Below are 19,218 nucleotides of genomic sequence, written 5' to 3' on the forward strand. Positions count from 1 at the left end.
GCGAGTCCAGGCAGAATGGGTCGGGGACGCAGCACTACATCTGGCTGCAGTTACTATCATCAACTTTGAAAAATCTCATGTTCTTCGAGATGCAGTAATTATTTCTTGAGTGTATGGGTGTCAGCAGTCAACAACGTTCTTAATGATCAGGGCTTGTTAGGGCTTGGCCCAGCGTAGCACGTGCGCGACATCGGCGTGGGTGCCAAGGGAATCACTGTGAAACTAGCGCCAGGCAAAAAGTAGTTAGGCCTCGATACGTATTACCTTTTATTGTACTTAAATAAATGTTTAGGGTCAAATGAAGTCGAATATTCATGCTAAGGATGTTTCCTTGAAGGGTTCAAAAAATTCATCTGTAAATGGGGATGCGTGTTGCATGCCGTGATAGTGCGTGCGTCGTATATCTTAGTGGTGGTGGTCGTCATCGGTAGGAACGCCCACTGGGTTCACCTTGTAGACAGAGCCACATTCCCAACATCTAGCGACTTTGTTGACAGAAGGCTTCAGCCACATGATGGAGTGAGAGTCCGCTGGAGAACCTGTGCACCCAACGTAACGGTAGTCGTCGTAGGTGTCCACGATGATTGGGTTCTCCATAGTGCCGATTCTCGAGGAATCTAGAGGCTTGGTGTCAAAGACATCGATACCCTCCAGCTTACCGAGCAGTTCAAGTCTTGCCAGACCGGTGGCCTGCTCCAACTCGGTGGGCACTTCGCCCTCTTTGGCACCAGGACCCACCAGTGTCGTGCGGCCGTCAACTTCGGAAAGCTTGGTGGCGGTCTTTACAATTTGTTTCTGGAAGGCAACTCTCTGCGACGAGAACGCTCTGGAGGCAGGAGACATAAATCTCAAAGTTTGGCGTAGGGACAACATATTTCTTCTGGTTCAACAGTTAGTATTCTGGGCTGTTTGAGGAATGGGAAGTGCCAGACCGGCGTCCTTGGCTCTGATTCCCAGTGGTAAATCAGTTGTCGGTTTCGTAGATGTTACTCCGATATCTCCAGGTACTTTAAGCTTCTCGATCTTATTGGAAAACAGCTAGCATCGCTCTTCGCCCATCCATTGCCACGGGTGAGTTGCAAATTCCACGAGTCTTGCATTCTGTGGTCGAGACCCCATATGTAATCGTTCATTTATGTCCTGTAGCTGCTACCTGACATCGTGTAATTTGCCTTCGGAACCCGCGTTTTTCGGAGCAATTCTGCCCGGCACCCCATGCTCTATTAAGCTTCTCAACATACAATCAAGCCGCTGTTCGCTCTTTTCAGCCGCTATTCAACTTGTCTGGATAGCTTTATCGATGAAGCGTCTCTAAAATATTTTTTCCTGCTGGTGATTATTGGACATCCTATAAATCAATCCCCGGTTAAACCGAAAGTATCAAAAAAGCAGGGATTTGGTTGGCCACCTGTCACGTGATTGATCTAAAGTAATATTATGATAATTAAAGCAGCTATGTATCATCGGCGGTTAAATAAGCCTTAGCGGCCAAATTTGCGGAGTTCCAGGTACCTCAGCGCTGGGTAAACTACCCCGGAGAATCCCATACTGACCCACATTCCGAGATCTCCACCATATTCGCCGAAGTGACGAGCGATGGGGCCAATCCAGTATGCTTGTGCCATCGAAAGCGCGACGCCGCCAACACCAACCAAAAAGGCAAAAGTAGCGGCATAGCCGTGAGTGAGAACTCTTTCGTTGTTCCACATTTCCCAGTTGTAGGAGCACTTACGAGCCGAAACTTTCTTGTTCTTGATGTCACGTAGCATCAGCCGCGATAAGCGTTCCTCTACCGGTTGTGGAGGGAATTCTTTGGTGTATAAATGCAAAAAGTGCGAGCGGAATATCAAATTCTCCTCCAAAAGAATAATGAAGTACATGCTGATCCAGTAGCCGATCATGGGCAGGAAGTTTCCAAGGATATCACTGAAATGGTTTCTGCCGACCAGGGCGCACACCAGATAAAAAATAGTGCACAGAATGGCCCAGATCCAACGAGGAACACGAGCCATGTGAATGCTCGAAAGCTGGAGGTTGAATGCAGCAGAGTAGGTGTTTATGATGTTGTTGGAAATTAAACTCAGAATAAGTACCACCACGCAGAACTTTCCAAAACCGTTCCAGCGCTGAAATCCAGAGTACAGTAAGCCTCCCATCCCATATTTGCCATAAGCCTCGTTCCATGGCTCGTAGGAGAGAGCACAAGAGCCTAATATTAGGCCCAAAACACCAACAAATGTTGTAGGGAGCAGTGTGCCAAAAAATGTTAGCAAAAACACCTTATAATGCGCAGTGTCTTCTGGGAAGAGAATATAGTAGTCAGCGGTGATGGAACCCCATGTAGAAGTGATACTGTAACAAAGTGAGAAAAATGAGAGCCAGTTACCCTTGATTGTCAAACGGTCGACGTCGCCATTTTGGAAAGAGTCGAGCAGATGGAACTTGTCGCTGGCCGCAATGTACAGAAGAGTAAAGCACGTAAGCACAGGAACCGAGAGGAAGGTCTCCACCCTCAAGACCTGTTTGATACCGAAGATAGCGACGAAAAATGATACTGCCGTGACTATTATGATGCCCACCCATAGTGGGATTTTGCTGTCAGAAACAGCCGCCAACATCTGACCTCCGACAACACAATTCACGATACTCCATCCCATCACACCGATAATAGATGCTAGAGACACAAACTTGACAAAATACCATCCGAATAGATACCGAGCGGTCACCATTTGCCGGCAGCCGGACTGGGGACCCATCGTCGAAAGGTAGCCAGCAACTGCACAGCCAAGGGCCATGGAAATCAGCCCACTCACTAACGACTGGCGAAATGTCAGCTCAAACAGAAGCGGTCCTAGGAAATATGATGACATAGACGAGAGGCCCCCAGCAGCGCTCAACCACAGTCCCGCTACGCTCAAAAACTGCTTTGATGTGCCTCTCTCATACCCCGGAATACGTTGGATTCCTCGCATTTCAACTCCCATGGCATCTAGTCGCTTAGATGCTGCGCTGATCTTTGTTAGCACCTTCGCAAACACGCCTTGCCCTTCATCGGTCTTTGGCTTCTCAATTTCCTCAAAAACGATATCTTCAACCTTTTCTGCTCCCATTTCTGGTAAGATCACCTCGGGTTGTCTTGAAAAGGTTTTTGCGGTGCTAGAGTAACGATGAATATAAACGGATACTCAACTGGAGCTAGTTCTTATCAATCAAGGAAAGTTTAAGCGGAAAGAGTCACCTTGCAGGAGTTATTCTTTGTCACTTTTATTTTTCATGACATAACAAAAGGAAAGAAATAAAGTGCCTACGTTTTTGACTCTAGAAGGTTATAGTAATGTTGGTCTTGGTCTGCGCTTATTCCTCCGAAACGTTAGCTTTAAAGTTCACTGGCGCCGGCCAGAATCACAATGCCTGTTTTTGAAAGACCGCATAAGCAAGTACAATACGCCAGAGAGAGGCGCTATATATTAAAACGCTATACTACCCTTGAGTAACCGTCCGAGTTACGAAGCACCACCTCTATGATATTGTTAAGCGCGAATTCGCAGCTTTGATAAAAATTGTCTTTGGTACCGCTCCCCACATGTGGGGTAAGTGATACGCGCGCAGTATTTTTTGTGAGCCATTCTTCAACCTCAGGTTCATTGTAAAACACGTCAACTCCAAGGTGCCGAATCTGCCCCTGCTCTAGCGCAGATTCAATTGCATCGGGCTCGAGTACCGACCCTCTCCCTATATTTACAAGTACCAAATCCCGTGAACAGTAGCTCAAAAAGTCCTTGTCAATGAGGTGTTTGGTCTCCGGAGTGCCTGGCAGCGCTACGATCATCGTGGAAAATTGTGAGAGCTTGTCGTATATAGAAGCGTCAAGTGGGTGATAACACCATGGGACCTCGCTGTCACATGTGCGTTTCGCGTAATGGATCTGCATGCCTAATCCGTAGTGTAGTTTGAGAGCAATCTGCTTGCCTATACTACCTAGCCCTAGAATTAGTGCTTTCTTATCCCTTGGGCTTTCAACACAGCAAGAAACTAACTCATGTCCGAAAGCGAATTCATTCAAGTCAGGAGATTTACCTGCGGCAGCAAGTCTAGACGTGAGCGTGTTTCTGGTCTTCCGCAAGTGCAATTGCTGGTATGATAGTTTCCGGTAGCCTTCTAATACGTGCCAAAGTACACAATCAGCAACATCATTGCCGACCACCCCTGCCTTTTTCAGTACCTTGTTATTTTTAGAATAAGAATCCGGCTCATCATTGTAATTGAACAGCTTTATATTATTCCTCTCCAAAGCAGGGATGTCAACGCCGTTTACTCCACGCGAACACAGTACGATACATTTTATAGTATCCTTTGGGAACAGCTTGTCTTCAATCAAAGCCTCAGTCAATCCTCCAATAGGGTGGAATGAAGGAAATCCACCATAAATCGCTGTCAGCGGTTTTGAGTTGGCGTCAAAGTTTCCATGTAGGAAGTTTAAGAAGTCTTGCGGATCGCTAGATTGAAAGTCGTGGTGAACCACTTGAAACTCATTTTTTATAGTTGTTTGGTACAGCTCAGAAGAGTAGTCGGGGCTTGAAATGAAAAGAATGGCTGGTTTGGGGGACATGTTTCTGCTGAGGATTATTCGCTCTAAATTTAGCGCGAGCTGGAGGTTTATCAGATAAAGTTCGATAGTTTTCAGAAAAAAATAGACCTTGGCTCGAAAACCCAAGAATTGAACGCTCTTTAAGATGCAAGCTTCGGCCCATGAAAAAGAGGGCGTTCAACCTTTTGGAAGCATTTAGGCCCCTGCAAAAACACTTCTCCATATTTAAACAAGCCCTGATTACAGCGTGGCTATCATAATCACAACCAAACAGGTGCCTTTGCAGAGAACACGTAATTCTTTATTACCATCACGGCAAACCGTCTACTCACTGCAGCTGTGAACATTTTGCAATGGGAGACTTTACCACGAATCTGGCCTTTGTAAATTATTTAGAAAAACAAAGGCACACCGATGGATACGAGCATTAACTTTTCGTACAGGTTCGATAAGCGCGACTTGAACATTAGCCGCCAGAAGCAAACAAACGTTCTTTTTTTAGATATTTATGAAGAAATCTGGTTTCCTCACTATCGCATCTTCATCTGGACTTGGGACGTTAATGGTCAGCGTTAATGGTAACGCGCCAGAGAGAGAGCTTTTACGTTCGCGAAGAATCTGACTTCAAATCTTATTCTTATTTCGTAACTAGTGATATGGAGGCTACAGCTTCGCACGGCTGGTCAAAATTGAGCCGCGCTCGACTAAGTCCTGGGAGAAAAACTCTTCGTAAATGTTTGGTAGTTTTCCCTGCCCGATTGTATTTGTAGCGATATGACCGTTGAGTTTATTGTAGATTGTTTTTCCTTCGTCTCGCAGCTCTATGATATCGGCGTCGATCATAGCTTCCAGTAAATCGTTCTGCAGATCGGAGATATTTTCAATGCCGCAACAAAGTCTGACAAGATCTTCTGGAAAGTCGCGCTCTTGACGCAGGGCCGGGTCAATAGCGGCATGCGACATTTTGCAGGGCATAGATATCAGCGAGTTGACGCAACCGAAAGACACTGTAACGGCCCAAATCTTGATTTTGCGAGAGGACACCAGGCGCCTAGAGTGCTCGTAAGAACCTGTCTCAAAAGAGAGCACTGCGCCAGGCCCGGCGTTAAAAGACTTGTGGAGCTCGAATTGTGGATGCGATTTGAGGCCGACAAACCTGGTGCGTGGCGAGCCCTTGACACCTTTTTTGCCGACAAACCCACAAGAGTTTTCAAGCCAGTGAGCAAGCACCATGGCGTTGTGTTGTTGTTGATACAGTCTGACCCCGAGGGTCTTTAGGCCTCTCACGAGGAGCCAGGAGTCGAAGGGCGAGAGCCCACTGCCTGTGGAGTTGATCACAAAGTAGATTTCTTGCGCCATCTTGAGCGTCTGCGTCACAACTATGCCAGCCATAATGTCGTGATGTCCGTTGAGGTACTTGGTTGCTGACTCGTACACAACGTCACATTGGAACTTGAGGGGGTTGCACAGCATACCGCTCATCATTGTGTTGTCGATGGCCACTAGGCACGCCTCGTTGGCGGACTTGATGAAATGGGTGAGGCGGGGCAGATCCGCGACCTTCAGCAGGGGGTTGGTAGGGGACTCTAACAGAACGCAGTCCACGTGCTCTTGTTGCTTGAAGACCTCGACAAAGGTTTCGTAGTTGGCTGTGTCGACGTGAAGCACACGCGCGTGGTTGCGTGACTCGAGGTGCGTGAGCAAGCGCTGCGTGCCGCCATAAAGGTCGTCGCCTGCGATGATCGTAGGCACGCGCGACTTGTTGGTCAATACCAGAGCACGCAGGATCACGTCCAGAGCTGTCATGCCGCTACTGACCGCGAGCACCTGGGCCGCGTCAACATCGTAGAGCTTGCCGATCTGGTGCTGCACCACGGTTCTGGTGGGGTTCCCCGAGCGAGTGTAGTCGTATGGCTGTGAAGCGTCGTCTTCCAGCGACCCGATCTTGAAAGTGGTCGACTGGTAAATAGGTGGCACACTGGACCCGTGCTGGTCAACATGCTGCACAACGGAAACTAGCTTGGTCTGCAAAGATTGCTGTGACATGATTAACTAGTTGCTTGTATCTTCGATTGTGCCCTTTCAAGGAGCGGATTACTTGACCAAGGTTTATAGTATCGCCTCTATATGTGCTGGTGCCCGTCGGTACTATTTGAGTGAGCCCACGATGTTCGAATGCCGAGCGATTCACACTTTGTACAGATTGTCAACTGTGGTTGGGCTCTTCCATTGCTCATCCCGTAACCTTTCGTCACCTTCGGTGTTATAGCTCTCGCATGAAAACCGCCGTTTGATTGAACATCCGGAGCTCGTAACTCTAATAGCTTAGCTGCCAGTGTCTCTTTATGACGCCCCAGAATCCACGTACGGATCTCGTTATCACATGACTCAGAACTGAGTATCTACCACCGCGGAGTGTGGCGGTGTTTAGGCGAAGTTTTGAGCCGTAGACTGTGGCGTCAAAAGACTTCGGAGCTTTCGTCACGTGATAAATCATGTGATTCAGTATTTGGTGGCATTGGTGATAAGCTCGGCGGCTAGTGTTTGGAGAAGAGAGTGTCAGCAGAGTGACGCCAAGTCAGTGTCTTGCGGACCCGGGATTTCTGCGGGAACCTCAGAGCTTTGTACTCAGTTCCCTTAGGTGCTAGAAAGGTCTCTAGAAATGAAGGCACCTGAACTCTAAGTGAGAGACTGTGAGCGCGTGCTCGCTTCTCTTTGTTTCGGAGGCTTGATCTGGCCTTTGCTCGAATCCTGGCTTCAAATCCCTTCTACTTTATGTTATTTCGGCGGCAGCGCGCGTACACAAAGCTCTGAAGGTTGAGGTCACTGATGGAATCTCGGAAGCTGTTTCCGCGGCGAAGGAGAGTTTGTGGCTACGGAAGACGGTTTGTTTCAGTAGTAGTGACCCTGTGCATTCTTGCTTGGGGTACTGTATTCAGATGACTACTAGCTCAAGGAGCAGCGGCGCGAACAGGAACATGCTGCGACGCTCTTGAACCTTCAAGATTTAGCACACAAATTCCTGATTGCTCCCCAGTTCAAGGTTGCGGAACACTTTTGTATTTCAGTCCATTCCGCGAGAGCCAAAGGTTTGAATGCTGAATTGTTTAAGCCTTCCGAAATATAGCACACATATCGATGGCCTCAGGGAGCACCAAGTAATCAACAGCGGAGCAAGTAGTATGTACATTTTGATACACTGTGCAGCAGGTAGAACGTTTCGCTTTTGGAGCTCTGTGTTGAAAGGCTGCAAATTTTGTTTCTATCGCCAAAATGCCTTGTCTGTAAGAACTTCACCAAAAGCTAGCTCAGCAGCCGCATTGGCCTCTTGAAGCTCCTGGTGCGAGAAGAAGATCTTAATCTGCGCTACCGATTAACTAACCAAGCGGCACTGCAGCCGTGAGATGTGCAAGCTGATTTATACATCGTATCCGGCTATGAAACTTCACGTTGGGCTCGGCATTTACAACCAATGAAGCAACCATCACGACTGTCCAATCGAAGCGGGTTTCACAGCACTACCCCTTCCCTCGAACCAGTTTTCCGAAGAAGACAGGATGTCGTCATGTCTCGCACCTGGAGCAGGATGCATACATTTCAAGAGGTCTCATCAAAGCCGCGCGTTGAATAAGCGCGGAGCGACACTTTTGCTCGTTTCTGTCTGCCTCCTGGCGAACTCGGCTGAACGAGCCGTCAGTGGATGAATGAACTGTGGCCTTTTGGGTCTAAATGTACGCGCTCATCGCCGGCTTTTTTTCGGTTGAACGTTGAGCATGTCTCGTACATCTGCACAAAGCTTTAATACCATCAGCCCAGCCTAAAAATCCACCATCGCCTACGTAAAAAGCGCAAGCTGCTATCTAAAGAGTGGAACTGCTCACATTTTGGGCTTACGATGTCGTCTAAACTCATCCCCATTAAGGACCAGGCCGCCCTGGTCTTAGAGGATGGCAAAATTTACAAGATACAACACAGAAGACAGAGGAAAATTTTGAGTTGTGTGCCGTGTCACAAGCGCAAGATTAAATGTACTAGGGAACAGCCGAGCTGCTCTAAGTGCCTTAAAAGAAATTGGGACTGCTCTTACTTTCTTAACGACCGCGTTTCTCGTGGCGGACAGCCGACTGCGGAAACTAGAACTGAAGGATCCGCGCAGCTACCAACGAATATAGTGAGCGGCAAACATGATCCTCAGAAGAAGAAGCAGCTACTGATGGCGATAGAGAAGGCCAAATCCATGATAAACGATGAGAGAAATTTACTGGAACTCAATAGAAAGCAAAAGCGAGAGTATCCACGCCGCAAACAGGCCTGGGAGACTGACCAACCCGTGAGCGGCACAGTTACGCCCTCAGGGGGGCACAACCAGCATGAATACCCGGTCGCTTCTGTAACAAGCGGCACCTCACAAAGCACACCTACGATATCGCCACCTATGTCTTACTCGTCTATGCAAGACAGCCCGCGGCCATTATCTGGAGAAAACAGTCTACCGATGTATTTACCGACGCGACAGAGAGCCGTAGAGCTGTTTGAGGTATACAGAAACACAGTACATCCAATAATACCTTTACTTGATTTCTCGAAATTTATGAGCGACCAGGAAACCTTTTGGAATGAAGTCGACCAAGGGGAATCTGGCAATACGGACTTTTTACTGATCCTTTTCCCAGTACTTTACGCAGCCTCAAAATCCCAGTTCCATCAGTGCAACGATAACGATGCTCTTTTCCAGGAAATGGCCAGCTTTTTGGAGGCTACAAACGTTCTTTATGGCATACATGACTTTCCCAACAACTTCACTATGCAGATGATAACAGGCTCTGTTTTGATAAATTCAATCATTGAAAACCCAAGCGTCACAACCATTGCACAACTTTCCCGTCTCGCTCAACGAGCGATGCTTTCTCGAGATCCTGCGTCCTATCATCAGATCACTGACCTCGGCCTGATACAATGTCGACGCATCCTTTTTTGGCAGATTTTCCAACTGGATACGATGACTTCTTTATATGACAACCTCCCACCGCTTATAAAGGTTGATGATTTCGATACCGCACTCCCCGCGGAAGTCGTGCGTGGCGAGCTTGATCCCAGCCTTTGCCTGCTGAACGCAAAGTACAGGTTTGTGCTTCTTTTAAATGAGCTGTGCTCGCTCACGAACAGAGGAACTTTCCAGGGGTTGAAGGAAAGAATAGTCGATCTTCATGTTTGTTGTATGGGGAGCGCACTGTCTCTACGCAACTACAATAAAGAAAATGGCCGGCTGACAACAAGCGATGCTAAGTTCATCGATTGGGCAGTATTCATGCTGAACACCTTTGCTGACCGCGCGTGTCTTCTCTTGCATCTAAACATTATCAAAACATCTTTGCCAATACTGATGAAGAGGCGGCGGATCTGGAAGAAGGAGCTTGATTCAAAACCAGGAGCTCCGTCTGATCCTATATCTGAAAGCGGATACGGCCAAAACTTTCTTACAATACAAGCTATATTGAATGATAGTGGTAATCTAACCTTGGATCACGCATTAATGGGGTTAGGCGACTCCAACTCAGCCGGGCTTGTTTATGATTACGAAGATTTGACCAACAACCTTATACCAGCCTCATTGCACTACTTGGATGAGTTTTTAAAATACCACAGTGATGACACTTATTCTTGTTACAACTGGGAGCTACTTGTGGGAAACATGCCGATCAATGCCATCACTTTTTCCCTGAAGACCTTGGCTCTCGATTTAAACAGGGCGCAACAAATGGGGGAGGTGCTGATTCTGCAAAATGATTTGCGATACATTTTGCTTTCCAAAGCTATTCCAGTAGCTGAGATGAAGGTTGACCCCAAAACAGCTGTCTGCAAGAACTGCTTCCAGCTGATAATGTTGTTGTTCCGTTTGATAATTGTCAAGTACGGTAAGGCAATGCAGCTATTGAGCGATAACCAACTAGACGCATCGAAAATGTTCTACAGCAAGTACGACGTTGGAAACGCACTTCTCACTAGCGATCGCTCAGGTGTTGTTCCCCAGCCGAGCGTGGGGCCCATGAGCGGCAGCCACGGATCCGAGCGCCATTCCCAAGCTCTGAATGGTAGTCCTGCCGACGTTGACTCTTCCCGGGACGCAAACCGAATTCTGAGCATAACCAGCATCATCAACAGCGAAGATCTCTTCAACGATGGATTTTCGTTTTCAGGTAACTTAATCTACAACAACAACGCATTGGATACCTCATACACTACCTCTTGTGCTCAGATCGCACCTCGCATTATGCGCACACTTTCCTCCGCTCCTCAAAATCAAAGTGGAGCACCTAACTTTGGAGAGGCTGGGCCTCAGCCTAGTCAGCCCGCAGAAGGGGAAGCTAATGTGTCTACTGCCAATGTCTACTTCAATCCTTATGTCCATAATATGCCGCTCAGTCCAACTCCCGCTCTTGCGCCTCTGCCGGCAATGGCAACTGATTATGCAACCGCCAACGCATTGTATGGAAATGGCAAACCCGCTTTTCAGAGTGCTGGAGCCGTATCCAATGAAAGCGGCTCAGTTGGTCGGACAGAACCAGAAGTACAACCGCAGCCAGAGATTGAGTGGATCCGACAAGAAGTCCAGCGCCACATACTACTACTGAACAGTGACACTGGCGAAATGGAAACAATAGGGACTGGAGACGAATACTACCGCGAGTTCGAGAATGCGCTGCTCGAAATAATATGTGGAATCTTGAGCGGCTGAGCCATTCGACGGCACCTAGCTCCGTCCAATGCCGAAATGTCTCGGGAGCTACTTCAGTGCGCATTGGGGAACTACAGATGGGGTTCACGGATAATGTTATTAGAGACTATCTAGATATCTCATATAGTTTGGAATATGTTTTAGCATCACATTTTGACACCAACGTTCATTGTTCCTGTGTTTATTTCTTTGGTCTACACATACGGGTCAGCCTCAAGCTTCCGGCTGAGATTATTTTGCCAAAAATTAAAAATACACCTAACTGTCGAGCAATACTCCGATCAAGCGCGGAAGAAGCCGAGAGCAGAAAGGGCAGTAAGGCGTGCTTTGCTAAGCTGCAGTGATCCAATTGGAGCACAATGTCCATTTATCAGATACAGCGAACGATGTCAAACGATACTTTGGTGGGAATATATGGTAACAGCACCTTGAATGGTAGTAAAGGTGAGCTGAATACGCCGACCAACGGAGATGCTACATTCAATTTTCAAATAATACAGAAGCCCTCGGCTGGGAAGTCTATTGCGAATGATCTCACCGGCAATACTTTGGCGGGGGCAAGATCCGAAAACGCGCAATTTCAAGACACGAGCCCGATCGAAGAAATGCTAAATATTGAGGACACAGTAGGAAATGGCTTGCTACATCGAACACCGCAGTCGCCCGGGCTGTCAGCGAATAATCATAAGAGGTTATCAATCTCCGAGTACAATAGCTCGAAGCCTGTGTACTACGAATATGAGTTTTTTGAGAAGGGCATCCATCGCCCTGATGAAGAAGACGATATTATGGTGACGGATGACGAGGGTTTAGACATGTTCTCGTTCCCTCTCGGAAAAGCGCGTAAAGATTCTGTGTTCAGCGATTATGGTAATGAAATGGTTATGAATTTGTCTCCCGAGGCAATGCTGGCGCAGATACCAGCTCCCCGGCAGCAGCCTCAAGATGACAATGATCTGTCGAATCTATCAGGAGGAGACAACCAGCAACGCAAAAAGGTCAAAGACTACTTCAAACTCAATTTGTTTGGAGGTAGCAAGAATGAAGAAGCCCTTATAGATCCAGATCTTCTGGAAGAGCCCCAACCATTCCTAAAAAAGAAGTACTTTTGGAGCCGAAAGCCTACAATTCCTATTTCTAGTAGTGGATCTCTGTCCATGGTGGAGCCTGTTGTCAATCCTTCTGAGCTCCTCACCTCTAACAGTATAGACACGCGTTACATCTTGAGCAACAGCACAGCTCATTTTAGCAGCCCAGAGAACTCACAAGCTCCTCCAGAGCTGGTACCAGAAGCTGGAGTTGTCAAGAAAAAGAGGCTTGGGTTCCCTAAGACACGTGGCAGAAAGCCCTCGCCCATATTAGATGCGTCCAAGCAATTTGCATGCGACTTCTGCGACCGTAGGTTCAAGAGACAGGAGCACTTGAAGAGGCACGTCCGCTCTTTGCACATGGGAGAGAAACCCTTCGATTGTCAAATCTGTGGAAAGAAATTTAGCAGAAGTGATAACCTCAACCAGCACGTCAAGACTCACAGCGAAGGCGGGCCGCTATGACGAAAGTTTAAAGAAACAGTTTAATTTGCTAGATACAGAATCAGTTCTAAGACATTTTACAAAAAAGATTTTGTTAGCGACAACTTTATGGCCCCAGCACCGACATGTACTGCATTCAAACACCTTTGTATATTAAATTCATAAAAGTACAGCGCGATGGGAATGAAAAGCAACTTACCACATCTTGAAGCTGATTCTACCTTCATTTGGAGGTTTGCGGCATATTTGTAAATTCTAAAAACTCTTCGGGAATTCCTAGTTCTGATTGAAGGCTTCTTTTATCCATCAGGAATCGCCTGCAAAGAAACGACACGATGAGCTCGATGTTGTCGGTGACAGTATCAAGTTTGGCTACCTGAGCTGAAAGCGCTTCTGTCTTCGCGTTGATCTTAGCCTGGTCCCACGTATGTTCTGATTTTTGGTCGTAGACGCTTCGAGAGTGCTTCACTGCTTTGTCAAGAGACTCAAGTTCCTCTAACTTTTCTGCTCTGGAGAATACAGCACCATCGACCTCAAAGCTCTCCTTTCGTGACGACTTTGTGCTGACGTCGAGCGCCATCTTGGTCTGCGATATCTCGAGTTTGGCTGCCTCAATACGCTGGTTTAGCATGTCAATCTCGCGACTCATTTTCGTGATGATCTGGTTCCTGAAGCACCAGTAAATATTGGTATTGCCACACTTTTCCACTGATATTATACCGTCTTCATCGATCATTTGTTGTATAAGATCTTTGACGAGCATAGATGCGACGCCACTGCATTTCTTGGGTATGAGCTTTTCCAGTTCTTTGATGTTATACACAGAGTGCTCACATTGGAAGAACTCCAGAATGCTGGACTTTTTTTGAGCCAATGAGATCGTTGTTCTCTTGGGCGGCTAGCATTGAGTTAGCAAGGGAAAGGTTGCTTGAAAGTGCGGTCCTTCGGCTTGGTTTCGCACTTAAAGGGTGTCATTAGGCTATGTACCATCTGGTGAAACGTGCTGATACGAAGCTCGTGCTCAAGATTTATTGTATATATGTTCCCACATAAAAGTGTGTTTCAAGGGACAATGTTGAAAGTCATGAAGTAGGACATCAACACTAAAATTTAAACAGACAAACAGTGCATACAAAACATGAACAGTGGCTATCATCCTTCTCAGCGACTTTGAATCAAAAAATCTACTAGACTCAAGGAGGCTCTGGAGTTCTACCATTAATGCGACAAAGTTGAACTGCCTCCTCCGCTTCCGACCTTGTCAACGAGAGTCTAGCCTCATGTCGCTATGTTGTCAGGCGAACAACAGGGCATACAGGCACTGATGGCATAGGAGCTGCTCTGCTACGAGGCTTGAGGACAAGCAATAAACCGCGGCAGGCCTCTTGCCGTTTCACAACTATAGAAAGCTACACAACAGCGTCCGCTATTATTGGGTTTCCAGCCCTGAATTGAGGGCCCTGGCGGTCCAATCATGCGACTTGTGGCTCTATTTTCGCAAACGGCACCCTTCCTTAGACATGTCGTACTCGCTTCACAAGCGCGGTGACGCTCTCAACTCCACCCAAGAAACTAAGCAGACGCTAGCACAAGGCGGATAAAGGCCTTTGAGAGGCCACGGCGGCATGGGCGGCAACGGTTGCTCGTACACCTTTAGAAACTTCGTTTCTGCTAAAAATCAGGTGCTCTTTTAGATATCGACTTAGAATGCTTTAAATGACAAAGTTTAAGGTTTTGCTTGAGGAAACATTCGAAACCAAGGACTAAGGGCAGCGAGCACTATGCGCTACAAGGGTTCCAAGGCCGCAGAGCGCGAGCTAAGAAGCATTTTGAACTCATCAGAAAACGGAAACAAATGCGGTGAGTGTGGGAGCACATACCCAACGTGGTGTTCGATAAACTTGGGTGTTTTCCTGTGTGGACGGTGTGCGTCCGTTCACCGAAAGATACTAGGACACCGCGACGATAATGTTTACTCTGACGTCAGGTCCTTGACGATGGACCGATGGTCCACGTCGGACCTGGATGACATCTCAGAAAGCGGGGGAAATAGGCGAAACAAAGCTGTGTGGAACCCCCAAGGCGTGCCATTCCCCTTTGACGGTGACGAAGACAAGGGCGCAGTGGAGAGCTACATAAGGGAGAAGTACGTGCTGCAAAAGTTTAGAAACGACCGCGACAGGCCTGTGAACTTCGATTCACGGACGTCGAGATCCTCTTCGAGGCCCACAACCTCGCGCGGTGGCTCTAGCAGGGGCTCGTTTAGCGAACGGCCATCAACCAGTTCCAGCGCCCCAGTCGCCAGCAACCCGCCCCTTCCAAGACGGCCTGTGACGAATGTAGGACCCCGGCCCGCTATTTTCGACGGCTCCGATAGCGCAATGAGCGTCCCTGCAGCGGGACTGCCCGCGCAGCCCGCGGTCTTCGATGGTTTCGTGCAGCAGTATGTGGACCCTGCCACTGGCATGGTTTATGTCGACCAACGGCAGTACGGGATGGCTCTGCAGCAGCAGCAGCAGCAGGAACAGCAGGCTCTACAACAGCAGCAACAACAGCAGCTTCTTCTGCAGCAGCAACAGCAGCAACTTCTGCAACACCAACAATTTCAGGCGCAAGCCCAAAAGAACCAGCTTCTTTCCCTGTACCAACGGCCGGACCTGTACACAAGTGCTGTGGAGATATCGCCGTCTCACCCACAGTATCAAGAGCTAATGCAGATGCAACAGTTACAACTTCAACAACAACAACAACTACAACAGCAGCAGTTGCAAATGCAGCAGCAACAACCACAGCAGACATTTGCACAGGGTCAGCCTGGATTCTACTACTCTATGTGAAGGTCCTTCGCAGGTCAAAATGTACAAAGCCATCAACGCCCGGCCCGGCATTAGTACGGCTGTCATAACCTGTGATGTAACGGTAATACAGTGCGCTTCGAGGCATGTTGGCACTTGCGCGTTTGACTTAGCAGTGCTTTATATAACGAGATTCTACCCAGTAATTTTAGGCCTGAGGAAGGCACACACTGATGGCATAGAAGCTTTTAAAGTCTCGTAGATCAGTGTACCTCATCATCTTTGTCTTCCTTTCATGATGTATTTATGTACGGGATGTGGCGTCGCGGTAAAACTCAAGCTCATCGTGTTGATTCAGATAATAATCATCATCTTACCCCTTGCCATCTAGGTTTCTCACAAGAAGTAAAATTAGTCATAAAAAGCTTTCGGAGAGAAGGCTCACCTATATAAACAGAGCAGGTCGGGTTTACAGGCTTAAATTCTATTGCTCTTTGATTACGTGGGATTTGGATCTGAAAGTCGATGGAACTTTAGCTACACTGTTCACGGATTTGGGATAGTGGCCAATCCAAAGCGAACACAAACAAATTCCAGCGCAGGATAAGAGAGTTACGCGTGTGATAGGAGAGACAACAACTGGCCACATGAGTAGTGGCGGCCAAGAAGAGGCGCCCAAGGCGCCAATTATGATCTCCGACAAATTCGTCGTGGAGAAAGAGATCGGCAAAGGTTCGTTCGCGACTGTTTACAAGGGCAGACTGGCGGCGAACCAAGATCACAATAATGATTTTATAGCGATCAAGGCAGTGTCGCGGTCAAAGCTCAAGAACAAGAAACTTCTAGAGAATTTGGAGATCGAGATCGCGATTCTTAAAAAGATCAAGCACCCGCATATCGTTGGGCTTATGGACTGTGAGCGGACTGGTTCCGACTTCTTTCTGATTATGGAGTACTGCGCCCTCGGGGACTTGACTTTTCTAATAAAGAAGCGCGGAGGGCTCATCGAGAAACACCCCCTTGTGCGCACTATGTTCGAGAAATACCCTCCACCTAGCGAGTCCCATAATGGATTGAATCGCGTCGTGGTGGTGAGCTACCTGCAGCAGCTGTCATCAGCTTTGATGTTTTTGAGGTCTAAGAATTTGGTTCACAGGGACATCAAGCCACAAAACTTGCTTCTTTCTACGCCACTAGTAGGCTACGACGACCGGGAAACATTTCACAAAATGGGGTACGTTGGTATCTACAATCTACCGATCTTGAAGATTGCAGATTTTGGCTTCGCAAGATTTTTACCCAATACTTCGCTGGCGGAGACCTTATGCGGTTCACCATTATACATGGCGCCTGAAATCTTGAACTATCAAAAGTATAATGCGAAAGCCGACTTGTGGTCTGTGGGTACCGTACTGTACGAAATGTGTTGTGGCAGGCCACCATTCAAAGCATCAAATCACTTGGAGCTCTTCAAAAAAATCAAGAGGGCCAACGACGTCATAAGTTTCCCATCGCACTGCAACATTGAGCCTAAAATGCGCGAGCTGATTTGCGGCCTCTTAACTTTTGATCCATCTCAAAGAATGGGGTTTAGCGAGTTTTTCGGCAACGAGATAGTAAATGAAGACTTGTCGCGATATGAAGAAGAGCACATCCCAGATTTAGAGAACAAATCAAAAGATGTGGCAGAGAGCAACATGTTTATCTCAGAGTACCTAACAAAGCCGACTAAGACAGTATTCATGGAACCATTAAACGAGGTGAGTAATTCCAGAATTGAAGAGTCCAAACACAAGCCTCATGAGGCGCCTGATACCCGCCTAAAATCATACGCAAGCAATGAAGTCGAGAAGGGCGCGAAATCAGATGTCAACAGCCTAGCAGTCTCGCATGCGCACCCAAGGCAGGATGCTTCAATTGAAAGAGAATATGTTATGGTGGAAAAGAAGAGCGTAGAAGTTAATGCTCTCGCAGACGAGTTTGCCAATTTGGGAGCTCGCGGAGGCCCCAGCGCGGACAGGACTCAGCCAAGTGCTAAGCTTCAACAGCAAACAGCTGTTCCGCAATCAGCTGCAATTCGAAAAACTTCATCTGGCGGTGGAACGACAGCGAGGAGACCTTCCCTAGTTGAAAGAAGGCTGTCGATTTCGTCACTAAGTCCCTCAAATGCCCTCACAAAGGCGCTAGGCATCGCATCCACTCGGCTTTTTGGTAGCCAACAAAATACAAGCTTATCTGTGTCTCCAAATTACAATAACCAACCACTTTTGAGCCGACAGGTGTTCCACGAGCTTACAGAAAATGTTGTACTTTCCGCCGATCACCATACAAATTCTATAAAGGATAATGATGGCTTTGATGTGGACATTATAGCATTCCTAGAGTCCCTCGCAGCCAAGGCGTTCGTTATCTATTCTTTTGCTGAGGTGAAGTTCTCTCAAATCGTGCCTCTGCCCCCTTCATCTGTAGGCGATCCGTTTAGTAAGAGGTCTAGCAACGGGAGCTGCGCTATCGAAGAAGAAGATGAAGAGCCTGAAACTGAGGGCAATAATGAAAGGGTAAGAGGAGGCACTCTTGAATCAGAAAGCATTATGGCAAAAATGAGAAAAAGGAGCTCTAGCGATAACGTAGCCTTCGATGGCGTGATGAAGGATCTGCCTCCCTGGGAAGTTCAGCAGCTGTGCACCGAAGCTCTAGTGTTATACATGAAAGCACTTTCAATCCTTGCAAAAGCTATGCAGACGACATCTAGCTGGTGGTACCGGTCTCAGGAAAAGAACTGCTCGCTGAAGCTCAATGTGCTGGTGCAATGGTCGCGGGACAAATTCAATGAGTGTTTGGAAAGGGCTGAATTCTTGAGACTCAAACTACCGCCTATGGATCTGCATTCTGCCGACGAGTCAACCATAAAGGCTTCTCAGATCAATGACTCAAAAGATGGGGTCTCGAAAAGAAGCTCTTACAGTGAACTCAGCGAGCCAGTGTTTCTGGAAAAGCTAATTTATGATAGGGCACTTGAAATATCGAAGACGGCCGCAAAGTACGAAATGCAAGGCGAATATTTGAATAATTGCGAGCTCGCATATGCAACTTCTTTGTGGATGTTAGAGAGCATTTTGGATAAGGATACGGACAGCGACAACATTGGTGATTTTGGTTCTTGGGCTACGGAAGCCTTGGACGAAGCAGACAAACAAATGATCAAAAAATACATCGACAGCATTGCAAATAGGCTAAGGATTTTACGACGGAAAATGAACCATTCATGACTACAAGAATCGTGCGGAAAATACGTCTCTGGGTTTTATTAATATTATTTTTTTTGTTTTTAGCTACTCGTTTCTCAATGGCCTGTTAGTAAGCAGGCATAGGTATTGTCTTCGGCCTCTATAGCTAGCACTATCTTTCAGGAGTTTATATGGTTTGCCACCTGTGACGGTGACTTTATTCATACTTATTACATACACATTTAAACAACACAAGCGAGTCAGCCTTGTAAGTCTGAGAATAATCCTCATAAATGCGATTAAGATAACTATACATTTTCTGTTTAAAGGAGAGGAGCTC

The 19,218-nt window shown here is 47.3% G+C and overlaps 9 protein-coding genes across 9 annotated transcripts; 4 read left to right on the forward strand and 5 right to left on the reverse strand.

Annotated features, from left to right (window-relative positions):
- Positions 1 to 405: 405 nt before the first annotated feature.
- On the reverse strand, positions 406 to 873 carry COX4 (cytochrome c oxidase subunit IV; the record flags this gene model as incomplete). The annotated part of the gene is made up of 1 exon (XM_002553719.1): positions 406 to 873. The coding sequence occupies one exon, from the start codon at positions 871 to 873 to the stop codon at positions 406 to 408; it is 468 nt and encodes a 155-aa protein (XP_002553765.1).
- A 608-nt stretch (positions 874 to 1,481) lies between these two features.
- On the reverse strand, positions 1,482 to 3,110 carry TPN1 (Tpn1p; the record flags this gene model as incomplete). Its single annotated transcript, XM_002553720.1, has 1 exon — positions 1,482 to 3,110. One exon carries the CDS (start codon positions 3,108 to 3,110, stop codon positions 1,482 to 1,484), a length of 1,629 nt encoding a protein of 542 aa, XP_002553766.1.
- A 365-nt stretch (positions 3,111 to 3,475) lies between these two features.
- On the reverse strand, positions 3,476 to 4,609 carry KLTH0E06622g (putative hydroxyacid dehydrogenase; the record flags this gene model as incomplete). Its single annotated transcript, XM_002553721.1, has 1 exon — positions 3,476 to 4,609. One exon carries the CDS (start codon positions 4,607 to 4,609, stop codon positions 3,476 to 3,478), a length of 1,134 nt encoding a protein of 377 aa, XP_002553767.1.
- Positions 4,610 to 5,251: 642 nt separating this feature from the next.
- STR3 (cystathionine beta-lyase STR3) lies at positions 5,252 to 6,634 on the reverse strand (the record flags this gene model as incomplete). Its single annotated transcript, XM_002553722.1, has 1 exon — positions 5,252 to 6,634. One exon carries the CDS (start codon positions 6,632 to 6,634, stop codon positions 5,252 to 5,254), a length of 1,383 nt encoding a protein of 460 aa, XP_002553768.1.
- A 1,849-nt stretch (positions 6,635 to 8,483) lies between these two features.
- Positions 8,484 to 11,324, forward strand: KLTH0E06666g (KLTH0E06666p; the record flags this gene model as incomplete). Its single annotated transcript, XM_002553723.1, has 1 exon — positions 8,484 to 11,324. One exon carries the CDS (start codon positions 8,484 to 8,486, stop codon positions 11,322 to 11,324), a length of 2,841 nt encoding a protein of 946 aa, XP_002553769.1.
- Positions 11,325 to 11,683: 359 nt separating this feature from the next.
- COM2 (Com2p) lies at positions 11,684 to 12,877 on the forward strand (the record flags this gene model as incomplete). Its single annotated transcript, XM_002553724.1, has 1 exon — positions 11,684 to 12,877. One exon carries the CDS (start codon positions 11,684 to 11,686, stop codon positions 12,875 to 12,877), a length of 1,194 nt encoding a protein of 397 aa, XP_002553770.1.
- Positions 12,878 to 13,079: 202 nt separating this feature from the next.
- Positions 13,080 to 14,187, reverse strand: MND1 (Mnd1p; the record flags this gene model as incomplete). Its single annotated transcript, XM_002553725.1, has 2 exons — positions 13,080 to 13,754; positions 14,173 to 14,187. The coding sequence occupies 2 exons, from the start codon at positions 14,185 to 14,187 to the stop codon at positions 13,080 to 13,082; spliced, it is 690 nt and encodes a 229-aa protein (XP_002553771.1).
- Positions 14,188 to 14,637: 450 nt separating this feature from the next.
- Positions 14,638 to 15,693, forward strand: GTS1 (Gts1p; the record flags this gene model as incomplete). The annotated part of the gene is made up of 1 exon (XM_002553726.1): positions 14,638 to 15,693. The coding sequence occupies one exon, from the start codon at positions 14,638 to 14,640 to the stop codon at positions 15,691 to 15,693; it is 1,056 nt and encodes a 351-aa protein (XP_002553772.1).
- Positions 15,694 to 16,298: 605 nt separating this feature from the next.
- ATG1 (serine/threonine protein kinase ATG1) lies at positions 16,299 to 18,920 on the forward strand (the record flags this gene model as incomplete). The annotated part of the gene is made up of 1 exon (XM_002553727.1): positions 16,299 to 18,920. The coding sequence occupies one exon, from the start codon at positions 16,299 to 16,301 to the stop codon at positions 18,918 to 18,920; it is 2,622 nt and encodes an 873-aa protein (XP_002553773.1).
- Positions 18,921 to 19,218: the final 298 nt, after the last annotated feature.

The sequence above is a fragment of the Lachancea thermotolerans genome (genome assembly GCF_000142805.1).
Source record: "Lachancea thermotolerans CBS 6340 chromosome E complete sequence".
Lineage (NCBI taxonomy): Eukaryota > Fungi > Ascomycota > Saccharomycetes > Saccharomycetales > Saccharomycetaceae > Lachancea > Lachancea thermotolerans.